At 44.9% G+C, this 27336-nt stretch overlaps 1 protein-coding gene across 6 annotated transcripts in view; it reads left to right on the top strand.

Annotated features, from left to right (window-relative positions):
- Window positions 1-748: 748 nt before the first annotated feature.
- Window positions 749-27336, top strand: part of garnl3 (GTPase activating Rap/RanGAP domain like 3) — a 42291-nt gene continuing 15703 nt past the window's right edge. For 3 of the 6 annotated variants that reach the window (XM_061798847.1, XM_061798849.1, XM_061798852.1), the window contains exons 1-20: window positions 749-1021; window positions 10152-10221; window positions 16128-16202; window positions 16427-16526; window positions 16798-16916; window positions 17439-17503; window positions 18230-18293; window positions 18978-19004; window positions 19178-19253; window positions 19359-19457; window positions 20673-20776; window positions 21748-21856; window positions 21940-21985; window positions 22083-22189; window positions 22833-22948; window positions 24292-24414; window positions 24695-24769; window positions 24847-24961; window positions 25489-25515; window positions 25618-25728. In XM_061798847.1, the coding sequence (XP_061654831.1) occupies window positions 924-1021; window positions 10152-10221; window positions 16128-16202; window positions 16427-16526; window positions 16798-16916; window positions 17439-17503; window positions 18230-18293; window positions 18978-19004; window positions 19178-19253; window positions 19359-19457; window positions 20673-20776; window positions 21748-21856; window positions 21940-21985; window positions 22083-22189; window positions 22833-22948; window positions 24292-24414; window positions 24695-24769; window positions 24847-24961; window positions 25489-25515; window positions 25618-25728 (1726 nt within the window). In that variant the 5' untranslated portion in view covers window positions 749-923. Of the gene's footprint in view, window positions 1022-7673; window positions 7984-10151; window positions 10222-16127; window positions 16203-16426; window positions 16527-16797; window positions 16917-17438; window positions 17504-18229; window positions 18294-18977; window positions 19005-19177; window positions 19254-19358; window positions 19458-20672; window positions 20777-21747; window positions 21857-21939; window positions 21986-22082; window positions 22190-22832; window positions 22949-24291; window positions 24415-24694; window positions 24770-24846; window positions 24962-25488; window positions 25516-25617; window positions 25729-27336 lie in introns of those variants that run through there. The other 3 variants (XM_061798850.1, XM_061798853.1, XM_061798851.1) reach the window with 2 other exon arrangements.

Below are 27336 nucleotides of genomic sequence, written 5' to 3' on the forward strand. Positions count from 1 at the left end.
CAAAGTCATCTCCTGAAAACTGCTAATAACCCTTTCAGCAGTGAGTATTTTGAACGGAAATGTCGGGGTAACACTCGTAGACAGACAATACAACAATACGCAGGCGTGTATTCTTTATCCTCTGCAAAGAATGATGACTATCGCTGCAGTGCGGTTTACTGGGGAGTTTTGACCGGCTCCACGCATGTCCGTATGTCCGCCGGGTGGCCAGAAGGAGCAGCACAATGTCCCCAAAAAAAAAAAAAAAAAGTAAAAAGGCGCAAAAACAGTTTATTTCTCTCCATTTGATGTCATTTTGTCATGACGTTTTTATAAAGTACATTATCGTGGAGTGCAATTAGTTTTTGGGCGGAGGCTGAAACGGATTCATAACTTTTCTATACACTTCAATGGCGAATGGTTACGACTATTATTATTATTATTATTATTATTATTAAGTACCACTGAGCTTGCATTGGATTGTGCACGTGTACCTAATAAAGTGTCCACTCTCGCTTTCCTCTCCCTCTCTCACTCTCCCTTTTTTCTTTTTTTTCCCTTTTTTTCCCTCCCTCTCCGCCGCCACTGTGCGGAGGCAGCGTCGTCGCGAGGAGAAGCCAGCCAGGCAGGCAGCCAGCCGACGACGACCCTCCGCCGCACACGAGCCCGCAGCGCCCCGCGGTCCTCCTCCTCCGCCGCCGCCGCCGCCGCCGCCGCTCCCTCGTGCCCCGAAGCCCGCATGGAGGCGCCGACCGCCCGGCGACGGTGCGCCCGCGTCCGCTCCCTCACGGAACCTTTTTGTCCAGTCTGAGGAAGAGGAGGAGGAGGAAGGTGGAGCTGGAAACAAGTCTGCAAGATCACTTTTTATCCGGAAAGGGTTTTTTTTTTTTTTTTTTTTTGTACTTTTTGGGAGCGGGGGCAAGGAGTTCACCGAGTGCGCGCCCATGAATTCGGAGAAAAATGTTTACCTCGGCAGAGACAAAGGCATCATGCGGAAGAGAGCGCTGCTTCTTCGCAAGGGCTGCAGCTTCGAGATCACCAGGTAGGACGGAGGCGACGAGCACTGCTAAGTTGGCCGTGGGCCGTTTTGCCCGCACACATTCTGACACTCCTCGGTGGGTTTTGCTTCCCCCAAAAGACCAATCAATCAATCCATCAAACTGCTGCGGTTGTTGCGCACCTGACTCTGCAGCAGACCAGATGTCAAGTCATGCTTCTTTTTTTTTTTGGGGGGGGGGGGGGGGATTTCGGCTTGTCCAATCAGGAATGAGATGATGCTAGCCGGGGTATTCCACCTTGAACCCCACCGGACCCCTGAGGGTGTTTCCAGGCACGCTCGTCATCCCTGGCCGTCTTTTCAGGCGACGGTCGGGTCGGCTGTGTGGCCAGCCGCCACGATTTGCGGGGGGTGCGGGGGGGAATAAGTGAGCCACCCCTCCAGAAGGGGATTGTGATTGCGTATAGCTGGCACAAGATGGCACCGGAGCACTTAAAACGGGCCGGAGCGCGCATCTAGCATGTGCACACTGGTGAACACATGTCACATGAACGACCGGATGCACCGGTGAAATCATTCGGCGCCAACCGAACCAGCTTCACGTGAGCCTCGTCGTGAGTGTTAGCTAGCTTAATAGCCTCAATGTTGGGGGGAATTTGGGGGGAATGTTGGGGCTCTTTTCAGGCAACATTTGGTTTCTTTTTTAGGGGAGGGTTGAGACTCTTCTTAAGGGAAGTTTTGGGATCTTTTTGGGGAAGGTTGGAGGTCAAGTTGGGGATCTTAGGAAAAGGTTGTTCATGGGCGATTGCGGCCGACCGCGCCATTGGCTGTGTCCTCTCTGGATCTGGTGGTGTTTAATTTTGCTGCTAATTCGGAGGATTCATCATGAAAAGGGAGGTGCCAATCATTATCGCAGTCTCACAATGACACGCTCGGGACTCTCGCAAGCTTATTGCAGCTTTCCTTACCTTGCACGGTGGATTGCGAAGGATTGTCCCGCTCCGCCTCCGCGCTCCTAATTTCCCGCTATTTTGGGCCGGCGTGCAGAGGCGTTCGGAAGAGCGAATTTACCGAGGCGTCTCGCTTCTAGCTGATGACTTTAATAACTGTGTGTGTGTGTGTGTGTGTGTGTCCGCATCCTCTCCTCTTTACCGCTTGTGGAGCTGTGCCCGAGTGAGTCACATGACCCGGCAGGCTTCCCAGAAGACACTCGCCGTCTCGTGGGCCATCGGTTAGCGAGCAGCACACGCGCGGGAGACGGGCTAATTCTCCTTAGCGCCAGTGCGTACAAGAGCCTCCGGCCGAGGGCTTTGTGTGTTGTTGCGTGTCACTGTGCGCGTTGTTGTTCCCCGCCTCCTTGCCGCGTTATTCTCACGAGCTAACGTACCGAATAACGTAGCGCACGTATTCTCCAGAGTTTGCGTTTTTACAGACCGCTTACGGGAAAGTCTGAATTTAGTTGCACGCCTTCAGTGCAGTACCACGTGGTGCCACAACATTTCTGGCAGCGCCGAGCTGTAGTGGAAGAGTAGCAGTGTCGTTACCACAAAGACGAAGAGGCAGAGAAGGTCTCCAACTAAGCTGCTCTGCGAGAGAACAGATGCTCATGAGTATTGCTGTACGCTCTCTTTGTACGTGTTGCTGCGCCGCGCGTGTTAAAGTGGAAGTTGTTTGAATTATTTTAATTGACGTAACATCAGTGCTAATTTCCGTTAGCCCATCTATAGCATTCCGCATTATACGTTAGCATTGAGCTTGTGGACTTTCATTAGATAGTCTAAAGTGAAGCTAACGGAAGATTTTTAAAAACAGCAAAGACGATTGACTCTTCCACAAAAATGAAACGTTCTCGATTCAAAATTGTATTATTTTTCATTCATTGATTTTTTTTTTTTTTAACGTTGAAGGTACGTGTACAATTGTTTATTTGGATGAATCAAACTGATTAACCATTCATTTGAATTTGATGAGTAAATAAAAATAAAAGGATCAGATTATACACACACACACACACACAAAAGTTCAAGATACTGTAACGTTATACTTGTTATAGTAGCGGTAGTATAGTTTCCAAATATGAGCAAATTGGTAAGTTGACGTGTAGTGTTTTGCAAATTCTGTATTCTGTGTGAATGAATGAACGGATGGCCTCGCATGGGCGCCGGCACGCGGAAAGCGTTCCCCGTCGCAGAATTTGCAGCCGGCACGTCGCGGAAGTGCTTCGTTGGGTCCGTAATCGCTCCCATATGCCGCCGCAGAGCTCGGCGCGAGCGTGCCACGCACAACTGCGCCTTCAGAAAAAATGCACTCAAAGTCGGAGCGGAGAAATGAGGAAGAAGAAGGGAAAAAAAAACAACAAAAAAAAGTCCTGACCCAAGAAACTGATTTGATTGGAGCGCTATGTCAGCTTTGAGTGGCGGACGGGAACATCTGCTTCCATTTAAGGCGTAGCGACGTATTCAAAAGCACTCCGGGAAGGCTGGAAAAACATTTGCCGTTATAGTCGACTGGAGCGAGGCCAGCGTACGAGGCGGACACGACCGTGGACGCTTTTCAACCGCGGGTGACGCAGAGGGGGCGAGGGTTTGCGTGACCCCGTGACCCCTCGGCCTCACCCCCTTCCATTACGAGTACGATTCCAACCGGAGCTCGCCACTTCGGCGGCGGCGTTCGGTTGGCCCGTCGAGTCAAGAAAGGAAAAGTAACGGATGTTTTTCCTCGCCTCTTCTATGCCAACGCTCGTCGCTCAAAACGCGCAATCGTTCACACCCGTAAAACCTTTATTACAATATTCGGTGCAGATGATGCGGAATGTTATTGTGTTGACAACTAGCAACAAACAAAAAAAAATACACAAAGAGTAATAGCAACAACTATATGTGTGTGTGTGTGTATATAAAACGTACTTTACTTTTTATTCAATTATGTTTTTGTTTCAATTTAGTTGCTTTTTTTTAAACAAGCATTTGGTTAAGTATTAATGTCATTTTTTGCAAATAGGATGGAAAAATATTTTGGGCCTATTTTATTTTGAAACTATAATTAATTTCTAATAATATTTTTTCTCTATGTAATTTTTTATTGATTCTTTTTTTTTAACAAGCATTTGGTTAAGTATTAATGTCATTTTTTGCAAATAGGATGGAAAAATATTTTGGGCCTATTTTATTTTGAAACTATAATTAATTTCTAATAATAATTTTTCTCTATGTAATTTTTTATTGATTCTTTTTTTTTTTTAACAAGCCTTGGGTTAAGTGTCATTGTTATTGTTATTTTTTTGGACGACCAAAATATTATTATTATTATAAATGATTGAATTGTATTAATGAATCCTTATCATTGGGCTGTAAAGAAGGTTTTTCACCGCTAGAGGGCAGACTCGTCCCATATTGCTAAGCAGAGGACAGCATTCAAGTTGCAATGAGCGACCAAAAAAAAAAAAAAAAAAAAAAGAAGAATTCAGCTTTTTCGACTTTTGGCCCAAATTTTGACGCGACCTGCCGGGTCAATCAGCGAAGTTGAAATTAAAGTCAATTTTAAGGTCATCAATGAACATGACGTGAATAATAAAGACAATTTAGAGCATTTAATGAACGTAACGCACGTGCTTTTACTTTTTCTGGAGTATTTCGGCGAACGTAACGTGTTGTGGCAAACATGAAAGCCAATTTTCAGAGTTTAGCAAACAACATATGCGTTTTTGTAAACATTGAAGACAATTTCAAGTACTTAACAAATGCAGCGCGCGTGTTTTGATGAAAATTTCAAGTATTCGATCAAACTAACGTACACGGTTGCAAGAAGATTTAAGACATTTTCGTCTACGTTTCGCGTTTTTGTAAACAATAGAGACAATTGACAGTTTTTAACAAACGTGTTTGCATCAACATTAAAGGCAATTAAGTGTTTTTAACAATCCTAACATGCGTTTTTGCATCCATGAAATTGCACACGCGCATCCTATTTGGCGCGCGAACGGAGGTCAAAGTTTGCCCGCCTGCTCTCATTGCGACCAATAAAAGCTTCGTTGCGCTCGATGACATTTCCCCGACGACACTCGGCGACCTGCCGGCATTTGACGCGAGGTGGGAGGGGCTTGTTGCACGCCAGAGCCGATCAGCATTCGGGATTCATGGTGGCGCTGAAAGGACCACAAAGGCAATGAGCAGTCAAAATTCTGCCCAAATAAAGTACAATAAAATACATACAGTCATATACACGGTGGCCTTAATAGGCCAAAACAGCAGCTTTTTGGCAAGACATCAGCTTTTCCAAACACAAGTTTTGTGTATGTTGGCCTTATAAGGGCATAAATGCAACGTTTTGCCCTCGCTCGACATTATCGACATTAATATTTGGACTTGTTTGGCCCGCCTTTCCCAAACACGAGTGAGAAGTAAAGTGGCCATAAAGAGCCCGAAGAGGCAACATTGTGGTGGGAAAGTCGTCCACCTCATTTGGAAGTACGGTGGCCTGAAAGGCAAAGCGCTCCATTCTTAAAAACTGACTTCATTGGCTTACTTCGCCTGTTATTGAACACACGCGAGAAGTATGGCGGCCATAAGGGCCCAAAAGTCCCCGTTTGGCCAAAGCTGGCCATGAAGAAGTCCAAGTTGTTTCCGCTACCTGCGCACGGCCGCCGTAAAGCGTCCGCCTACGCGGTGCGAGTCGCGGGAGCGGCGAGCCTGGGATCGTCCACGCTGGCCAGTTCTCACGCACACACCCAAATGTGCAAAAAATGGATGCCTTACTTTCAAAATGTCAAGCTCGGCGTGGAAGGCTAAAGCACTCAATTGATCTGCGGAACAAAGCCCCCTGGTGGCGGATTTGATCCTCGTCAGCAGCTATCGACGGAGACGTAGCGGAAGCTCATATTGACGACGCCGACTTTTTTTTTGTTTTTTTTTTTGTTCAAAAACGAATTGCCGCAAACAATTTGACAACACTGCCGGTGTGGCACTTTCATCGAAATTGAAAGCCGTCAGCCTTCCAGCCGCCCCCCAAAACTCACGCTTTGCCCAAGTTGACATGAAAGACTTTACTGAACGCAAGCGATGAGTACGGAGGCCATAAGGGGCAAAAAAAAAACACCCAAAAAACGGGATTTGTTGGCAAAGGTTTCTTTAAAAATGTTGGACTTGTTCGGCTTACTTGGTCTTGACTGAATTTGAGCAGTAAGTACGGTGGTCCTAAAAGTCAAGAAAAGCCACTTTTGGGCTTTGACAAACACGTGTGATAAGTACAGTTGCCTGAAAGGAGCAAAATGGCAACGTGATGTCAACGCTGTCCATCAAAAACTTTGTTTGCGTTTGCTGAACATGAGTACGGTGGCCTTAAAAGGACAAAAAGGCAATGTTTTGCCCACGCACGCCATTAAAAACGTGGCTCGGTCGGCGTTTGTTGAATTAAAATGCATCCAGACATGAGGCAACACGCTACTGCCATTATTCCAAGCCATCATCATCATCATCATCGTTTATTTTTTTTCACTTCATAATTACGTCATTAGCGGCGAGCGTTATCTTAGCGACATCGCCACGAGAACTAAATGTTTCGTGGCCTCGCTGCGGTCGTCACGCGAAAAGCTCTCGTAACCTTCTCGTTTGCGCCGACGCAAAGGTCACGAGGGCCCGCGGGGTCGTCGGCGAAGCGCGCGACGTGATTGGCGACGGGCGGGCTCCTTGTCCACGGACGGCGACGGCGGGAAAAAGAAAAGGCGCGATTTTCTGCATCGTCGTTATTGACGCGCTCGGGTTGTGGTCGTACGACGACAAGAAGAAGAAGAAGAAGAAGATGAAAATCGTGTGTCGCTAGAGGTGTTTTCCAGTCACGCACACACGGGGGACGGGGGGGGGGGGGGACGGGGGGAGTTTCTGTTGATGAAATATTGATGACCAGCCCAGCGGCGTGTAGCCTGAGCCGAGAATTCCTGCATGCGCTCACCTCTACCCGGTGTGTGTGTGTGTGTGTAGTTTTTGGCCTTTTGTGTAAGTATCCTATTTACCTGAGCTCCCATTTCACCTGCGTGTGCGTCGTCTTTCAGTTCACACATTTCAACTTCGGCTGCCGTGTATCAGAATGGGATTTCCCCCCCCCGACGGTGTTTATTCTTCTCATACGTCTTCCTTTTTTAGCCTTCATTTGGTTGATGACTTTTCAATGTATATATATTTTTTGAAGATGATTTTTCTCCTTTCTCCAGCATCAACGTTCGTCCACTCAATACCGAAATTAGCCCAAAAAAATGTGCAGTGACGAGTGAGCGAATGACAGAAGACCACCCCAGGGTCTGTCGCAGTTTATTCAGTTGCATTCAACTTTGACATGCATTCATTGAAATCCTTGAACATATTTCATTTTTCTCTTTCTCTTTTTTTGTTCCCTTCCTATTCTCTGTGCCGTGCCGCGTGTTCCGGATGATTGTGTTATCCTGCATCCTGGCGTCACTTTGGGCTCCGAGCGAGTGTGAAGTGCAAAGAGGAGTGGCGTGCTTGACGCCGGTGACGTCACAGGGGCGAAGGGGAGGGTGACAGTGGGAGTGGGAGTGGGGTGGAGTGGGTGCCTTTTGCACTCCCGCAGAGCCTGTAAAAAAAAAAAATAGTGTGGCGTTCACACATGCACGATTGATGTGTGGAGGGGGCGCGGTGGGGGTCGGGGGTCAAAGGGAGGGCGGCGTGCGGCACCGCCGCGGAGCGGCCGCACTCTCCTCCGCCGCTTCGGGGGAGCCAACAATTCGGATTGGGTTCTGTTTTTTTTTTTTTGATCAGCTGGTGTCGGCGCCGCAGTGGGTGAAGATGAGGATGAGGATGAGGATGAGGATGAGGATGAGGGTGAGGATGCTGCTCGCTTAGCAAGACGCCGGAGAACAAGAAGAAGAAATTGAAATAGGAGGAGCGGCGGGGAGCTTTCTTTTTTTTTTTGTCTTGTTGCGCCACTTTGTTTGTTGGAGTCGACATGAGCGGCGTGGACCCTGCGTCCACTAAACTGTTGACTTTCAATCAGCGGTAACAAAAAAACAAAACAAAAAAACAAGCCACCATGTTTTGCCAATTGTGCATGTTGTGTTGTTGCATCTGTTGCACGCTCGTCTCCGTCTTGTTCGAACGTGTGCCGAGTGTGCGTTGCACTCATGAAAGTGAATTCAGTCAGCGACGCGAAGTTTGGAGGAGCATCGCGTCCGATCTGTGCATGCAAGTGCCCTTTAGCACTTATTTTGGTATTTTGATGTTGTGTGTGTGCGCGCTGCATGCACACGGACAGCTGCTTAAACATTTATTGCATCTGCTTTGATGTCCTCGGCGCAATGTTGCGCACTAGTAGAACGACATCTTACTAGTCATGGTTCATTCACTACTAGTGTCAATTTAAAAAATAATAATAATAATTTGAAGTCGACTGCCGAACGAAGCGGCAAACAAAGAGAATTCCGCGTCGGCATTTCTGCAAACCACAGTTAGCTTCATGCTAACACGCAATGCAAAGTGCAATAGATGGGCTAATGACTAGCATCGGTTTTGCGGTGTTTGGGGGGAAAAAAAAAGGTTTCAAGCTGTTTTTTTTTTTGTCACTCCCATTTGAGGTTTACTGCCAAACTAAGCATGACCAAAAACTGTTGTGTATGCGTTCCACACCAACGTGCACTAGATACACATCCGCAAGAGAAAGAGAGAAACCGCATATAAAGGGATTAAAAAAAAAAAAAAAAAAAAATCGTTTTATCCCTCGCACATAGTTTTAACACATGTAAACTTCTGAAAACAAACTTCAACGTGTTTAAATAAACAAACACTTTTTAACGTATCCCCTTGCTGCCTGCTCTCACTCTCTCGGTGTCAAGAAATGGGAGACTTTTGTATAATATCACTTTCACGAAACAAAAAAAAAAAAGAAGACTCTCGCCCGGGCAGTTTGCCAAATAAGAGGCAAAGCGTGCTTGCTTCAAGCTGTTTATTTGTCACTCTTAGTTCAAGTTCATGGTAAAACTAATCCATAAAAAAGATAATTAAACGCTGTACATAAGGCTGCAACTAGAGATTATTTTAATAATCCATTAATCTGTTGATTATTTTTTAAAAACGAATTGAGGAGTTGGATAAAAAAAACAAACATTTTCAAATTTCCATCCCTTTATTCAAAAACATGACATTATTTCAAATTGTCAGTGCAGAAAATGCACAAACATAACTTGATTATGATCCAGTTAGTGCTTTGAAGAAGAAGAAGAAGAAGAAGAAGAAGAAAGAGTGCGAGCTGCAGTCTGGTGGAAGGTTACCTCGGGAAGTAGCTCGGTCCGAGCCGCCCGCTGGTTGCGAGCGGAAGGCCGATGGCTGGAAAACACGGCGACTTTGGAAGGCTCCGAGCGCGCATTATGTATAAACGCCTCCGTCTCCGGGAAGAACCCGAGCGGGTTAGGAAACGGACGAGCGGGTTGGCCGTCGCCTTCATTCGCTCACGAGCGGCAACGTCGTCGCCCACCTGCGGCCAAATTGTACTGCGGCGCGCATGGATCAGTACAAAATGCTCTTTGCTCTTTTCTGCCAAACTAAACAAAGCAAGGCGAATTGGATGTTATTTTTTTGATTAGAAAACACATTACACAAAAAAGGTTTAATTGCTATCTATCGATCGATCGAGCTCTCTAGCGCTCTAGCTTGCTCTCTAGCTAGCTATCTGAATGAATAGCGTTGGAGAAGTAATTCTCTATATTGTAATAATATCCTATCGGGATGGGCGTCATAATCTATCGATTGAAGAATTGATTGTCGATGAGTCGGGCCTGAAAGTAGCCGAGTCAACGCCGGCGAATGCGATACTCAGCTGCCACCAGCGGAGACGCTGTTGAATCACTCGCAACTAGAGAAGACGATAGATTCTTTTTTTTTTTTTCTTTTGTTGCAAACCATTCATGTTATATTTCTATCATACACCTAAAAATGTACAGATAAGTAAAAGTGATATACACCAACTCCGTTATGCCAGAGACCTATGCATTGCACTTTGAACTGCACTATTATTCCACTTTATTAGACTATTGGATTATCGTAGTTGAGTTTGATGATCGTAGGATTTATGTGCCTGTGTTTTTTGTTGTTTGTTGAAAGAAGCATTAAGGAAGTTTTGTCTGTGTTTGTACCAAGAGATTTATTGTTTACTGAGCGTGTTTGTGTTGCAGCTCGGCCTCAGAGGACCTGGGCTGCCGGCGTGGAGACTTCAGCAGGAAGCACTACGGCTCTGTGGAGCTCGTGAGTCATACCTACGCTACATTATTTCTATTTATATGCGAGTCACACAAAAAAGTTGGGGATATCAGAATTTTGAGGGAAATTTTAGGGTGAACCAAAAATGGTGATGTCAATTATATCCGAACTGGAATGAATCGCTTCGCATCTGGAGTAGCTTCATACAGTACATAGGGTATGTCATATAAATCATATTGTAATCGGAGTAAATTGCATTGTATATTATACATACTGTGAATGGATCGTATTTCTTGCACTGAATCGAGATCCGTATGCAATCGGCCTCCGTGATGAGATCACATTGTGTCGTAATTGGAGTGAATCGTATCACAATTGGATTGAATGTCATATTATATTTTGAGTGACTCGTATTGCGTCTGCAGTAGCTTTGTACGTATCATGAATTGTATCGTAATTGGAGCGAATCGTATTGTAATGGGGAGTCGCTTTAGACCTATTGTGAATTGTATCGTATCGTAATCGGAGTGAATCGTATCGCAATCAGGAGTCGCTCTATACAGATTGTGAATTGTATCGTAATCGGAGCGAATCGTATTGCAATCGGAAGAAGCTTTATACGTATCGTGACTGAAGGGTATCGTAATTGGAATGAATTGTGTTGCACAGGAAGGATTTAAATATTGTTAACGTATTATATGGTGTATCACATTTGTCATTGGAGTGAATCATATCGTAATGCAGCGTAATTGGAGTCAATCGTATATTATATTTACATCATAATTGGAATGAATTGTGCTGTATCGTAATTGGTGAATATTATCATATTATCACATCATGCATTCACGCATTGTAATTCGAGTGAATCGTATCGTGGACTCAATCGTATTGCATTGGAATTGTAGTGAATCGGTAGGTCTTATCACATCATATCACGTTCTAATCGGAGTGAATCATACTGTGTCGCATCGTATCGTAGTTGGCATTGGAATTGATGTAAAACATATTGTATTATAATATCATAGTTGGATTCCATTGTATTGCATTGGAATTAGAGTGAATCGTATTGTCATATCACAATCGTATTTGGGGTCAATCATCGCATTGGAATTAGAGTGAATCGTATTGTATCACATTGTGTCCCATGGAGTGACTCATATTGCATCACATCATAATTGGAATGAATTGCGTCGTACGGGAATCGGAGTGAATCGCGAATGGGAGCTAGAGAGATTAGCACGGCGCGAGGAGTCGCTTTGTACGCCGAACGCTCGCTTTTCGTCACGCTGCTGGTCCGGATGGATGGACAGACGGATGAACTAATGAGTGGATGGACGGATGAACAAACGGGCAGCGGCGGGAGAGGTCCGGTGGGCCGATGAGTCACGATGCGCTGGGTGTGGTCCGGCGCACTTGTGCTGTTGCCGCCTCCTTCTCCTCTTCTTCCTCCGCAATTCATCCGTCTTGTTGTTGTGAAGCCGCTGGCGTGGAAGGAAGAAAGCGAGAACGCCGTTGCGGTGGACAACCAAGCCGTCGAGTCATTGTTGCTTCTTGTGGGCGGGCGGCCGGTTCGCACTGGAACAACGCTTCCGTAGAGGAGGCTCCTTTCTGGGCCAGATTAGCGTCGAGGGGAAAACGCTGGCTGTCAATCAACACCGACAGAGTGCCGCCTCATATTGTGCGCGCGCGCGTGCGTGTGTGTGTGTGTGTCACAGAGTGCTGAGTAGTCTGCATGAGGTCACTGACAGCCTTAAAAAAATATTAAAAAATGTAAAAGTTCAAATGTCGCCGCACAGTAAAACGACAGGACTGCTAAAATTGAAAAAGGATAATCTACCTCGCTGTCTTATTTTTCTGCTCGTTATAACAATCAATTAATTGATTGATCAGTTTGTTGATTGTCGATCAGGGAAATGACAAATGCCCATCCCTCATGGATAGCTTTAAAAACTACTACTACTAAAAACTACTTTTCCTATTTTTATTTACTTGTAGGTGTTGTTATTTTTACAAGTGTACGTGGAAAGTATAGTCGTAAGTAGCCTTTTATATTTTTTTAAAAAGTCAAAAGTATGTTTTATTGAGGAAAAACAAGTTTTATTTTGTCTTCATCTTATTTTTGTGTGTTTGCATTGTTTTTGTTTATGTAGATGGTAAAGTTGCAAACATACGTACCGTAGATCCTCCCGTTATAGATACTGTAAAGTTATTAGAAATATATTAATGTAATATTAACGTTTCATCAAACGTTAATTAGCTTGACGATGGGAAATTAAAGCGCGTGTGAAAAAATTAAGAGAGACATCCCAGAGAACAAAAAGAAAAAAAGACTTTCATTCATCATTACTTGCTTATTTTTGACTCACTTTGCATTTCCCACTAAACCCGCTGCCGCTGCGCCCGTGCGTGTTTGTGTGTGTGCGCGCGCGCGCGTGTGTGTGTGTGTGTGTGCTGTGAGAGTTGTGCTGTCGTCTCACACGAGAAACGGTGAGCGCTAAGTGGAAGATGGCGTTCCCGTCTGCCGGCCGCCACCGTCACCGACTTTGCCTCTGAGGCTTTTTGTCTGCTTTGTCACTTTGGATTAATCCACAGCTGACGTGTGTGTGCGTGCGTGTGTGTGTGCGTGGGTGTATGTGTGTGCGCGCGTGTGTGTCTGACACCCGAGGACGCCTGCTGAGTTTGGCCACACCAGGCGCCCTCTTTCCGTGTGTTCGCTTCTTGCTTTGCGAGACACGAACAACAACAACAACAACAACAACGACGACGACGGCTTCTTCCTCCAGGTCGTGCCGCACATTTGCCCACCCACTTGTTTTCATTGGCAGAGTTCGTACCCGCAACCTTGGGCCAATGACTGTTTCAATGTCAAACTCTGCCGCAAATGATTCCGTGATTTTTAAGCGATTATCTTTTTTTAATGTTTTTTTTTTTTTTTTACATCACACAGGCGAGACTAAATTTAGTTGCGCACCTTCAGTGTAGTACCACATTGTGCCACAACATGCCGGGGGCACCACTGAAAGCCATGCAGCGTAATTAAGAGAATGAAGAAGAGGCAGAGAAGGGCCCCACCTAAGCTCCAGTTATAGTCGTCGTTGCCATACAGCTGAGAGAATATACTGTATGCCTGTGAGTGCTAATGTACGCTCTGCTTGTATGTGTTGCTGCTCTGCGTGTGTTAGAGTAGCAGTTGTCTGATGGTTTGACTTACCGAAACATCTGCGCTCATTTCTGTTTGCGTTCTACGGCGTTTTGCACTAACGTTAGCATTAAGCTCAGTTAAAGTGTGAAAGTTAGAGTACACATACAAATCTGGGATCCATATTTGCCTCCATAAAAGGCCATTAAATGAATGAGGTCATGTGGGCAGGGCAGCAAATAGGGGTGCCTGCTCTCACTGCGCCGGCCCCCCGACTGCGATACACAAATCATCTGGTAATGCGGACGCTGCCCGGCGCCGTGCTGCGACACATCTGACACCCCCCCCAGAGGGCCACCGGCCCGGCCACGCCCTGCCTCATTCAGGGCCCCCGGAGGATCGTGAGTCTGCATCGGCTTCGCCGCTGATGAGGTCGATTTTCACCAAAAGTATTGATTTAGGACACTCGACATCACGCTTTGTCGCCAGCCCCCCAACACGGGAAATGAAGTCCTGGGGGTGTCGCGAGCAGCGGGAAGAAACCAAGTACAAATATTTGTTACTGTACTGAAGTAGATTTGTACACTGACTTACAAGTTTAATTGGTTCCAGCCCCCCCCAAAGAAACATAGAAACAAGAAAAATAGCACTTTGTTGTATAAAACCATACTCAAACGTAATAAAAGAGAATGAAATAAAGAAATAAACTGGTTTTATAAAGTAGAATTACTATGTATGGTCGAGTACCGATACCAAGTATCGGCTTTATTTCAAGGTATCGGGTGATAGCAGCCGCTGATACTGAAGACACAAAATAAGTCCTCCTCACCAGTAGTTGGCGCTACACTGTGGCTGTTTGCCGTGTCGACAAATCATCTTGTGCGTCTGAAAGAAAGAAAGAGGGCGAAAGTAGTCGTGGTATCGGTGAGTACTCGAGAGTCAATACTCGTACTGGTATGATGATGACAAAAACATTTCGTAATTACTTGTACGTTAGGACAAGCCGAAAGTCACCATAATTGTAGTGTGGTGCTTTAAGGGGCGTGGCCTAGCGAGTGACGTGAGCAACGTGGCGTGTTCGTCTTTGCGTGAGCGTCCTGGTGTGAGTGGTGGCCTACAGCAGCTCCTCGCAAGTGTTTTTTTTTTTTTTTTTTTTTTTTGCATGTTTGATTGTTTGCCCTGTACCTTTGTCGTGTGCCAAACAAACAAGCGAAGGGAGACGGGCGTTGGGAAAATAGCGATAAATACGAATATATATGCACTTTACAGTTTGCAATGGAATCGCAGCGCTGGCTGGAGTTGCGGACGCACACACGCACGCACGCACGCACGCAACTCTGGTCTCTTTGCTTCCCGGGCTTATAAATATGGATGTTGCGTATTCGGCACACGCTCGTTCATCAGCGCAGCGGGCCACCTGCTCGCCTCCGTCGACGAGACGATGTCACAATAAGCCAGCGCTGTCCTGCGTGCCGGCTTTTATAGACACAGGACATTGAGCGGTATTCCCATTATGGATGCACGCTACTTCTATTATCTATCTATCCGAATGGGTGATGTCGGAAGGGGAATTTTTGGAATGTGAAAAAAAGATTTAGCTCCAAAAATGTCGGAATTGTGTCATGGAAAATGTCAAATTGTGAAAAAAGGTGGGGGATTTTGGGAATGTTGGAATGAGTTGAAATTCGTTTCGTCGGAATGGTGTGAATGGGTTGAGAACTGTGGAAGGATTGGACACGTTTGTAAAATATGAATCGGAAAATTTGTCATGGAAAATGTTGAATTGTGCAAAAAGTTTGAGTTTTTGGAGTGTGGCGATAAATAATTCACAATTCGCATTTTGTCATGGGAATACTTTGAATCGGGCGGGAAGTGTGGAAGGATTGGGCAAATTCTCGTCTCGCTCTCTGCGTCAATTCGGGCGGTTTGCCTCGGAAAATGTGGCGAGAGAAGACATTTTGGGAAAGGGGAAAAATAGTTCCCAAGGCGCCATCGTCCGAAGTTGTTCCCCCCGCCATCTGTTGCACGCGCGCGACATGTCGCCTTTGTTCGCCATACGTCGCCCTCGCCGCATCTTCACAATGACCTCTGTTGGGGAGGAGGAAGATGAGGAGGATGAGGAGGATGAGGAGGGGGCGGTCAAAAGGCAGAAGTGATACGCCCGGTTGCCTGGCGACCAAACGTGCTGCAATTGTGATGATGATCTGCGTACAGCCTCCTACTCTGCTGTGCGTGCGTGCGTGTGTGTGTGTGTGTGTGTGTGTGTGTGTGTGCACGCGTGTGTGGGGCGTCAGGAACATCATTGCGGATCACCTCTCACACGCACTACTGAAACGCTTTCATACACACTCCTAAAATATGTGTTTTAGTAGATTCATAAGCACATTTCAGTATGATGTACGGTTTCTTCAGTAGTGTATGCAAGTGGGGAAAAAAACATGTGAGTAGTGGTATGAAAGTGTTTTAGTAGTACCTGTGAGAGCATTTCAATCGTGTATGCAAGCAATTAATTTTCTTTAATTAGTTTGGGCCAGAGTGTTTCAGTCGTACGTCTGAGAGCGTTTCACGAGTGTGTATGATGACACCGTTTCAGTTGTGCGTGCGCGTGCGCGTGTGTGAATGAGATTGTGTCAGTATTGCGTGTGAACACATTTTAGTGCCGTGTACGAGAGCGTTTCCGGACTGTTTGTGAACGTCAATTCTGATTTGTGTCCCTGATTCCCCCCAAATGGATCTTTTTGTGAGGAAGTGTGTGTGTGTGTGTGTGTGTGCGTGTGTTTGTCTCTAACTTGATGTGGGATCCCGCGAGCAGCTGATCTCCAGCGATGCGGACGGAGCCATCCAGAGGGCAGGGCGCTTCCGGGTGGAGAACGGCTCCACAGATGAGGTACAGAAAATTTGGAAGCTGCTTTTTCGAGCAATAAACGCAGCTCGATTCCTTTGTGTTTCGCCTCCCTGACTCCATAGTCAGCTTCGACACGCTCGCCCCCGTTAGACACCTCCCCTTTAATAAATGTGTGCCCCAGAAGGACATTTGGCCATGCCGTTGAGCATAGTGTAACCGCACACTTTATTTTTTGGGGGGGGGGGCATTATTTGTGTGATGAGCAGAATTTGGACTACGCTCCTGGAACCTGGAGAAGAACCGACGTCCACTTGGAGAATCCTGAGTACCACACCAGATGGTTCTTTAAATACTTCCTCGGGAAAGGTCAGTTGGACAAAATGTCACATGGGCCGACATCGGAATGACAATTAGATGCGACTGCAAACAAATACATTCAGCTCCATTGTTATTTCAAACTCGTGGTTCATAAACATACCTTTTTAAAAAAAAAATCACAATGAAAATTCCTGAAGGAGAAGTGCTCACCAACACAGATTTAGGCCGATTTGGGAACAATATTCAAGAGAATTAAGCCTTTCACCTACATGGGAAAAGTTTGTTTGGCGTAAAAGGTTGGACCGGGGTTTCCTTTCAGTGCACCAGAACTACGTGGGCACGGACGCCGAGAAGAACCCCTTCTACCTGTCGGTGGTCCTGTCCGACCAGAACAACCAGCGGGTTCCGCAGTATCGAGCCATCCTCTGGAGAAAAACGGTACCGACTCTTTTGTTCTAGTTCGGACGCAACCAAAGACGCTACTACTTTCTGAGTTTCCTTTGATTAGAAAAACTTCTATTTTGAAACTGCAAAATGTTCACTGAAGAATGTCCGCTCGCTTTATGCTAACGTGTAATGGAAAATGCCGTACATAAGCCAGTGACATTAGCATACGTTGCTGTAATTGTAACTCACATAGAGCACACTGTAAAACAATACTCACAATTCGAAAGCATCGAGTGTTGTTTTTTTTTTTTTTCCCCCCCAGCGTTCCCAAATGCACCACGAGCCGCATGGTGTTTGTTTGTTGGACAGGAAGTTAACGGGGAGGGGAGGGCGGGGGACAACGTGGCTCTTGAGTCATCGTCACGCGTGTATACGAATAATAGCGCCACGGCGTGACTCAGCGTGACGGACGAGACGGCAACATTTGTCCCATTTTGTTTGGCACCACTGGAAAGCTCTTTTGAACGCATTCACGTGTCGAGCTTGGTGTTGTTGTTGTTGTTGTCTGCGCAGGGCACTTTGAAGATCAGCCTCCCCTACAGCCCCACCAAAACACTGTCGGTCAAGTCCATCCTCAGGTGAGGGGACGCTCATTCACGCTGTGCTCTCAGGAAGGAAATCTACCAATAAATCCCTTCGATCAGGGGTGTTAAACTCCTTTTTGTCTCGGGCCGCATTCAGAACAGTGAAACCATATAAATGTTTAATCATCACCAAAACATATTATTACCATTACACAACAAATTGAGGCCTAACTAGTTTTGAAATCGAGTATTTGTTCGAGTATTTTTGAAGTTACTGTAGAAGAAGGGTTTGGTAACAGAAAAATGCATTATCTCAACATTATTGTTTATTATGATGACAATTTGGAATTTAGGTACAGATTTGAGCAAAAATCACAGAAGTTGACGAGCATGATTTGCTTTCGCGGGCCACATAAAATGATGTGGCGGGCCGCATCTGGCCCCCCGGGCCTTGAGTTTGACACCTATGCCTTAGACGCAAGCAAAATGTAGGAAGTTGTTGGATTTCAACACCAAGATAAAAAAAAATAAAAAATGAATGCATAAATAATAGATTCAAAACTAATGTGTGCCTAAAAAAATTTATATATATATATATATTTTTTTTTTTAGCTGTTATTTTTTTAAGATGGCCACTGAAGACTGGGTATGTTCTAAATGTTAAAGGCTGTGTCACTTAGCATTTGCCTCGGCTCGGTCCTCACGGTGCTTGTCTCCTGGTTTTTTTTGTTTTGTTTTGTTTTTTTCCATGTCATTATCTCCCCGTGTGCGTTGTGCCAGCGCGATGAACATGGACAGGTTTGAGAAAGGCCCGCGGGAGATCCTCAACCCTGACATTCAGAAGGTGAGCGGGACTCCGACGTTTCCTCGCGACGTAACGTCACGTGATGTAACTTAACGGAACGCAATGTCACGTGACGGAGCGTAACGGAATATTCAGTAATATCATCAATATAATGTAGTGGGACATACTGTAGCATAACACAATGTCACACACAATTTTGTATAGTGTAACTTAATGTCACATTACACGATGTCACATTATGTAGCGCAATGCAATGTTAAGTAATATAATGTACTGTACCGTAAGAAAACATAACGTAAACACAATAGAAGGCAACGGAATGTCGTGTAATCCAACGTACCGTAACATAACGTAATGTAATATCACTTACTGGTAATGTTCCGTACTAGAATGCACAGGGGGATTGAAAAGAAATAAATGACAAGTACTTCAAAATAGGGAGTTACTTTTCACTCACCCGGTAGTGTAACATAATGTAACTTAACTTAATGTCATGTCATGTAACATAATAAAACGCAATGTCACGTAACACAATTTCACATGATGTAACGTAAAGTCACGTAATATAATATAATGTAACTTCACGTAACACAATTTCACATAATATAACGTTATGTAATTTAGCGTAACGTTAAGTCACGTAGTATCATGTAATGCAACAGGATGTCATGTAATGTAGCGTAGCATCAGTCACTGCTAACGTTTGTGTCCTCTCCCCTTCAGGATTTGCTCGTGTTGGAGGAACAAGAGGTACAAGATGATTTGTATCTTTGTTTTTACTTTTCAAAATGCATTGTGGGATACATTGAGGGCAATGTACGCACTCACTAAACATTCGAACATTCATACTCACGCTACGGCAGCGGCTAGCGAGCGATGGTGTACGTACCCTTCGTGAGTTGAACCTGGTCGTGTTTCCGCAGGGCTCCGTCAACTTTAAATTCGGGGTCCTGTTTGCCAAGGACGGACAGCTCACAGACGACGAGATGTTTAGCAACGGTAAAAAAAAAAAAAAAAGAAAAAAGAAGAAAAAAAGTGTTCTCCCCTCCCCACAGCATTGTCGACACGCCATTTGTCTGTTTGTGTTGTATTTGTTTCACGTAGAAACGGGCAGCGAGAGCTTCGACAAGTTTCTCAAGCTGCTGGGCGACGCCATCACGTTGCAGGGATGGGCCGGTTACCGCGGAGGCCTGGACACCAAGAGTGAGACGTCCCGAGCGCGACGGCTTTAGCTTCCGCTCTGCGGCCATCTTAGCCAGCTAAGCTAACGAGGCTAGCTGCGTGCTCCTGGTTGCAACCTCAAGGGCCTTTTTCATACATAATAGATCTTTTCTTTTCTTTCCTTTTTATGGCACGTTGGTTTTAAATGGGCGCACGTTTGCGATGCTTGAAGTCCTATTTTCAAAAATGTATTGATGATTTAAAGATATTAGGCCATAATAGTAAGGACAATCAAGAGTTGAATAGAGCAATTTCATGGCAGTCCGATGCAAAAGATTTCTCAAACTCGTATGGGAGAAATCGGAAACAACGATAGCTTTTATTTAGGAAACACAATTTTGTTCCGTACAACAGAAAATCGTGGCGGCCCGCTGAAATAGACTTCTTGCATAACATAAAGGACATAAACAGCTTCATAGCAACCGTGTGAGCTGTGTAATTTCAATGCGTTGCCCTTCAAACCGTGCGGATACTAGTGCATAAATGAGCCAAACTACCCATTGAACCAAATGACGCTCTTGTCTTTAGACATTCGCAGTAACGGTGAAGACATGCAATTGTTCTGACACTCCAAAATGTGTACAGCTCTCAGAAATAACACCATCTAGTTTGCTGGCTGCGATTGTGTGAATGCAAAATGGCTGCCACATCCTGGCACTTCAGATTGCAGATCCCTCTGGTGGCATTTAGGACCATTTGGTTAAAAAAAAATTCAAAAAACATAAAACAAAAGGAACTCTGAACTCAGAGAAAAATACATCCCAAAATGTAATTAGCATCTTCAGAAAACGTGTTACAAATTATAAACTGTCATTCGGGACACATGACGGTAAAGACATTTTGGCATTAAAAATGTGAAAAATATCACTTTAGAGAAAAGTTTTCTCTCCTGAGAATCAACGATGACCCATTGAATGATAACAACTGCTCATAATTCAATTCCTCTCATCGGTAAAATAAATGGATTTTCAAAATGAAATTCAGTGGGCTATGTCTTTACCGTTACTGATCAAATTATATGAAAAGGCGACCTGTAAGCCCGTTGCTTTTCCCGTAGCTGCGCCGCACTGTGATTGGCCAGTCTGCGTTCGGTCAACTGAGTTTAGCGTCAACCAATTAGCCGCTAAGTCAAGGTCAGCCCCGCGTGGAGCTGGTCGGTAAGTTACTCACGTTGTCGCGGTTTGCCGCTTCTTCCAGACGACACTACGGGGATCGAGTCCATCTACACGGTGTATCAGGGCCACGAGCTGATGTTCCACGTGTCCACCATGTTGCCCTACTCCAAAGAGAACAAACAACAGGTGTGCGTCAAAAGTCTTTCAGTCCCTATCATCGACAGCCGGCTTAAGGTCCCCACACTAGTACGCTCTTTGTCTTCACGAGAAAGACAATTCGCCGCACTAGTAGGATGACTGTGTCTTACTAGTGACGTATTTTCCACCGCTGTCTTCCACTAGTGGAAGTACGGAAAGCCGTTTGAGCATTCGTTCGATGTTATCGATCTTAAGGTCCAGGTACAAGTGCGCTACGCTCTTTGTCCTCACTTGTAAGACAATCCAGCACACTAGTAAGACTGTCTTACTAGTAACATATTATTCCTCTACTAGTACCACTTTTTGCCTACTAGTACACAATTTAATCTTACTAATAAACTATTGTAGCAGAATGTCAAAGCAGTGGTGGTTCTAGATCCTAACAATGTGTTGCCCCCCCCCCCAACCCAACCCCTACTGAAATCAGTCTAGAGCCCCCACTATGTGAAAGTTGTCCTACTAGTGGGCAGAAATGTCATATAGTAGTGGCAGGCAGTCGAGAAAAAGAAAAATTCCTAGTAAAACACAATCGTTCTACTAGTGCGCCCTTCTCGTTCCACTAGAGCGTTACATTGTCTTACTAGTGAAGACATATAAACAGTATAAACTAGTGCACAAAACTGCACTAGTTGATAACTGTGTGCTTCTAAAACTATTAGTGACATTATAAAATTCTACTAGTAAACATCTAGCTGTTCACTAGTCGTACTAGTAGCATGCAAATGTAAACTAGTATAGTTTTGCCTCACTAGTATCGTGTAGTTGTCCCACTAATGTCATACAGTAATGGAAGGTCGCGGTGGAAATAAAACACAGTCATTCTACTAGTGCGTCATATTCCTTTTACTAGTGCAATGAATTGTTTTACTAGTGACGACAATGAGCATACTAGTACATGAAGCTGGACATGAAGTATATCGAATAAATGTCTTAGGGCCGCTTTTGTCGCCCCCCCGCAGGTGGAGCGAAAGCGTCACATCGGAAACGACATCGTCACCATCGTGTTCCAGGAGGGCGACGAGGCGTCGTCGTCCTTCAAGCCGTCCATGATCCGCTCGCACTTCACCCGTATCCTTCCCGGGAAAACCGCGAGTTGACCGCCGGCCGCGTCAGCTTCTCCGAGCCGCGCTTCCTTCACTTGCGGCCCGCAGATATTTTCGCGTTAGTTCGATATAACAGCCAGACCGACAGTTACAGGTGAGCGGCTCCATGAATGTACGGATCGGTAGACGCTTTTTTTTTTTTTTTTTTCCAAAGGATTTTTATCGGATCAATTCACCTTCTCCCATCGCAGGTTGAAGATTTTCTCCGAGGAGAGCGTCCCGCTGTTTGGGCCGCCTCTCCCGTCGCCTCCCGTCTTTACTGATCACCAAGAATTCAGGGACTTTTTATTAGTCAAATGTAAGAGTGATTTATATACTTTTGTTCATACATGAGTGTTTTTTTTTGGTTGTTGTAAATTTAGCCGTCAATGACCCTAACATTTATTTTTTTTTTTTGTATTTTTTTTTTTTTTTAAACATCAAACAGTTTAGTGTCACTCAAAACCTAACATACGCATTTATATATAACGTGTTTTTGAAAGCAAAGTTTAAAGTTCGAAGCCAATTTAGTCTTCAACGAACCTCAGGCATCTTTTTTTTTTTTTTTTTTTAAAGCATCCAAACAGTCCCGTCTTCGTATATTTAAACACCAAAATATTCAAACAAAGCACGCCATTTCGTCAAAAAACAAAAGTCTGCTAGCTTAATGCTGACATACCGCGTGAAATGTCATAGACGGGCTAATGGAAATGAGCATAGCTGTAACGGCTGCTACTTTAACACAAACTGAGCATCAACACACATACGTACAACAATCCTGCCGTTTATCGTCTCTGCTGGGTCTCAACGACGCCACGCAACTCTAAATTCCGACTTGAAACTTTCGGGCGAATGATCGTAAGTAGTAATAAATATCTGCAATATGGCGGGGGCGCCAAGGATGAACACACAATATTAGAAGATTGAGGACCATCATCGATAAATGTGTTGTCTCCGTCCAGTAATCAATGGAGAGAAAGCCACACTGGAGACGCCGACGTTTGCCCAGAAGCGTCAGCGGACCTTGGACATGTTGATCCGCTCGCTCTACCAGGACCTCATGCCCGACCTGCACAAGGTACCACCGGCAAGTCTTGGATCGATAAAAGCACCATTTTTTGGGGGTGCCCGTCCTTCTCCTCTTCCTCCTCCTCCTTGTCACCACTGCGACTTGAGAAGCTGCTGACTGTGTTCTCCACTGCGGCCCACTGCGTACTGCGCCATGGCGCGCACACGCACACATGCACACACACACGCACGCGCTGACTGATTCCTCTGCAGTGCTGCCTTTTTCTTTCTCTTCGCCGCTTGTGTTTTTTCCTTCCCAGCTGACTCCCGCTGTCACTGTCAAGCAGAGGTGGCAAAAGTACTCGCACTCTAGATATACTCCAGTAGAAGTACAGATACGTGTGCGGGAAAAAGACAAAAGATAACAAAAATAGAAGCGCTGACTCATCGACTCCTTTACGTCACTCCGGACAATTTTAACGTTTTGCGCTTAAATATAAGAAAATGAAATCGAAACTGGACTTAAATAATGACCAAATTAAAATAGATTGCATGTTTAAGTTACAAAAAAAAAAAAAGTACTTTAAATAAAACAAACAGTTCTGAAAGATTAATTGCAAATGTAGTGTTCTTAACAAATGTAATGTAATTGATTTAAAAAGAAACAAAATGCTACCATAACTTCAACAACAATTTCTAAATTGAATTTAGTGATTCTTTCACATACCAATAGAGGGAGCTCTCGTAACACAAGTACAGACCCTGAAATGTAAAAAAGTTGACCCCCGCATAGCCGCAGCTCGGCATTTGTGAATTTTTCTTGGACGATACAGTGTCACCACTTTTATTTGTGGAAACCGTCGCTTATTTGCATTTTCTTACGTCAGAATTATTTTTTTTTTTTTTTTTTTTTTTTTTGTTCTTTTACTTTTTTGGCTGACCCCACTATTGTATTTTTGCTACTTGCGGTCAAGTTTGGGTGCCTATCGTCCGCAAAGAGCGCGGGTCCACTGTGCCAAGTTTTCTTAACTTGCCCAAAATAAATCTGCACTTAAATTACTTTGACTCTTTTATATATTGACTTAGTGCTCATATTGCGAAGAAATCACTGTTCAGGCCATCAAAACAACGTGCTGCCAAACGTTGAACTGACTAACAATGAATGCTAAAAAATATACTTTTCTCATATGTGTCGCGTTTTTGAAAAAATAAGGAGTATAAAGTATAGATATTTTTTTTCCAATTGTAGGGGAAAAAAGTAAAAAGCCACCAGAAAAAATGAATGCTCAAGTACAGTAACCAACGCTTCCTTTTTGGCCAGCCTGGGTCGGCCTCTCTCTGACTTTGTCTTCTGCTTTCTTTTTCCCCTCTCTTCCACTTGCATCGTGTACGTGTGTTTGCGCCACATTTTAGGTCCCTTTTTCCCCGCAGAACATGTTGAACCGTCGCTCCTTCAGCGACGTGCTGCCCGAGTCGCCCAAGTCGGCGCGCAAGAAGGAGGAGGCGCGCCAGGCCGAATTTGTCAGGATAGGGCAGGTAACGCGATGTTCAATCAAAACACAGCAGAAGGGAGGGCAGTGTTACGGGTATGCTTCGTGTTTGGGGTTGGGGAAGGTTTACAGTTAGCGTTAGGCGGGTAGGGTAGGGGGTTTAGGGGAGGGTCGGAGGTTAGGGTATTTGGATAGGGCCGTATTTTGGGGTTTAGGGTCTTTAGGGTTTTAGTTTGCAGAGGGGCGAGGCAACTTAATGAAAACAAACCCTTATAGTGTAAGTTTAGTGTATTGAAGCAGGTGTAGAAATTCTTTGTGGCATTTAGGCTCTGAAGCTGAAGACTATCGTGAGAGGCGACGCCCCCACCAGCCTGGTCACCACCGGCTTGTGCAGAAAAGAGGTGAGCGCTTTCAACTCAGCGATCCAAATAACAACGCTGCCTTTGGACTGACACGTGTGCGCGTGTGTTTGCGTCAGCCGTGGGAGTCGCATTCGTTCTGCAGCACGTTCCCTCACGAGATGGTGTGCGCCGACTCGTGGGCCCGGTCGCTGCTGGTGGCCACCGACGCGGCGGGGGTCCTGCTGCTGGACGGTGAGCCGGGATTAATTCGATCAATTGACGTCCTGCCGGGGTCACCCCGCCCGCCCTCCGAACCAAAGCCAGGCGTGCTCAATCAATCCGTGGCTCTTTTGTCCTTTCTGTTGTCAAGTGGCAATCAAAAGGATCGATAATTACGATCGTTATTTGTTTTCAATTTGGGATGTTTTTGTTTTCGGTATATGGATGCCATAAGATGGCTGCAAAGCACTAACCTTGACGAAATGAAAGCTCCTCAACTCACTTCAACATACTTCCTTGGCATCAAGATGCCACAAGATGGCAGCAAACCAAGTGGAGTCCCGAGGCCTGTTCTTCAATTTTGTATTTTCGATCTGACCCTAAACTACCCTTTTTTTATGCTTGATTTAAAAACAAATCGGCCCAACAAACTAATGAGTCAGGTTTTTTTTTTTTCAATTGACAGTAGAAAACGGAAATAAGAAATCATCCACTAAGTGTCAGCGAGCCACTCAAATGCTGTCAATGCTGCGGGCTAACACATCCATCTTTTTTCCCAGGCCCTGATCCGCCTTCATCCAGCACCGGTGAGCGCCGCGCCGATCGATCCGCCGCTTTCTCGGGGTGTTTTTTTTCGTCAACTTTGACCTTTTTTCTCTCGGATTACTCCCGGCTGTTGTGTGTCGCAGAGGCTCAGGCTGTCTCGCCGCCGCCGGTGCAGGTGTTCGACAAGACGCTGCCGGTCAAGCAGATGCACATTCTCGAGCCTCAGGACCTGCTCGTCACCAGGGCAGATAAAGGTAAAGGCTTTTCTGACATAATACCCAAAAATCAGATATCAGTACCTCTGCTGTTTGGGGCGAGGCGAAACATCAACATGCTCTTGTATCGTATCAGTTTCTCCAAAGATACGCATCGATACACCGACATCGGATACGGATACTTTCGCTGTTGTTGTCTCATAAAATATAAATATCACAGTGTTTTGTATCATTTTCTCTGTTACAATATCAATACATCTATTCGGGATGAGACAAAAATATCAATATCAATACGTATCGTATCAGTTCCAGTATTGATACAGCAACATCAGATATCGAGGCTGTCACTGTTGGGTGTCTAATTAAATAGCACTACCATAATTTATCGTACAACATCAAGCCTTGCTTTTGGATAAAATATCAATATTGCCAAATATATTGTCAGGGTCTCCCGAGATACAGTATCGATACCCAAACATCAGTTATTGGCACTGTTGCTGTTAGGGTTGGGACAAAATATCGCTATCACAACATGTATTGTGACTGTGCCTCTCTAAATACTGTATGGTAACAGTACCCACGCATCAGATATCAATACTGTTGCTGTTAGGGATGGGATAAAATATTGATATCACAACAGTATCAATACCCAAACATCAGGTATCAATACTGCCAGACTATGGATATGTATGTCACAATTGGCTTGTATGGTATAATTTTGTCTTAAGATACGATATCACTACCAACATCTTATGTCCATACTGTTGCTGTTAGGGATGGTACAGAAAATCCATATTGGCATGTATTGTATCGTTTGCCCAAAAAAATCTTGTACATACCAACTTGAGATATCGGAGTTGAACAAAATATTGATATCGAAATGTATCGTATCAGTTTCTCTAAACGCACAGTATCAATACCAATATCGTTACCGGCTGTTGAACAACTTGAGATTTTTGTACAGATTTTTTGTAGTCAACGCTAATGTGCTGAAAGTCGAGTCGAAGTCGATTCATCGATGACGTCATTGATATTTTTTCATCAGAGTACTGTCCTCTGTAAATTGGTTGAGTGGAAGACGAGATGCCAACACAACGTGATGAGTGACTTCAAGCTTTAAAGGTCGATGCCGAGTTGTAGACTCGAATCGTCGGCTAATCGGCTCAACCCCTAATCGATACCGCTGCTGCAGATGAGGCAATTTCAAAGATCAACATTGTCTCTGTTTGATGAACATCAACTATTTTATGTGCATTTCCACTTTTCCTATTTGTTTTATTTTGTAATAGTTAGTACACGTACTTGTGTATAGTTGGATACCAAGGTACCAGTATCTGGCGTTGCCTTTTAATCTCCCTCACCGTATCGACGCGCACGCGGCCGACCTCCTTTGCTCCACCGAGCATATCGATCTGATGTCATTTGTGTCTGTTTATCCGGAGGAGCGAAAGGATATGTGTCTGCACAACACGTGTACAAAGTATACGCATGCGAAGAGGGAAAGGACAATTTCAATGGGTGCACAGGGAAAAGCGTGTCATCAATTTTCCCGCTCACCATCATCCCGACAAATGCGACTAACTCGCTTTTGACGACCCGAAGTCATACCAAATGCCAAAGAAATATCTTGAGGGGTACCGAGGCCAT

Source organism: Phyllopteryx taeniolatus, chromosome 15, assembly GCF_024500385.1.
Source record: "Phyllopteryx taeniolatus isolate TA_2022b chromosome 15, UOR_Ptae_1.2, whole genome shotgun sequence".
NCBI classification, from domain to species: Eukaryota; Metazoa; Chordata; class Actinopteri; order Syngnathiformes; family Syngnathidae; genus Phyllopteryx; species Phyllopteryx taeniolatus.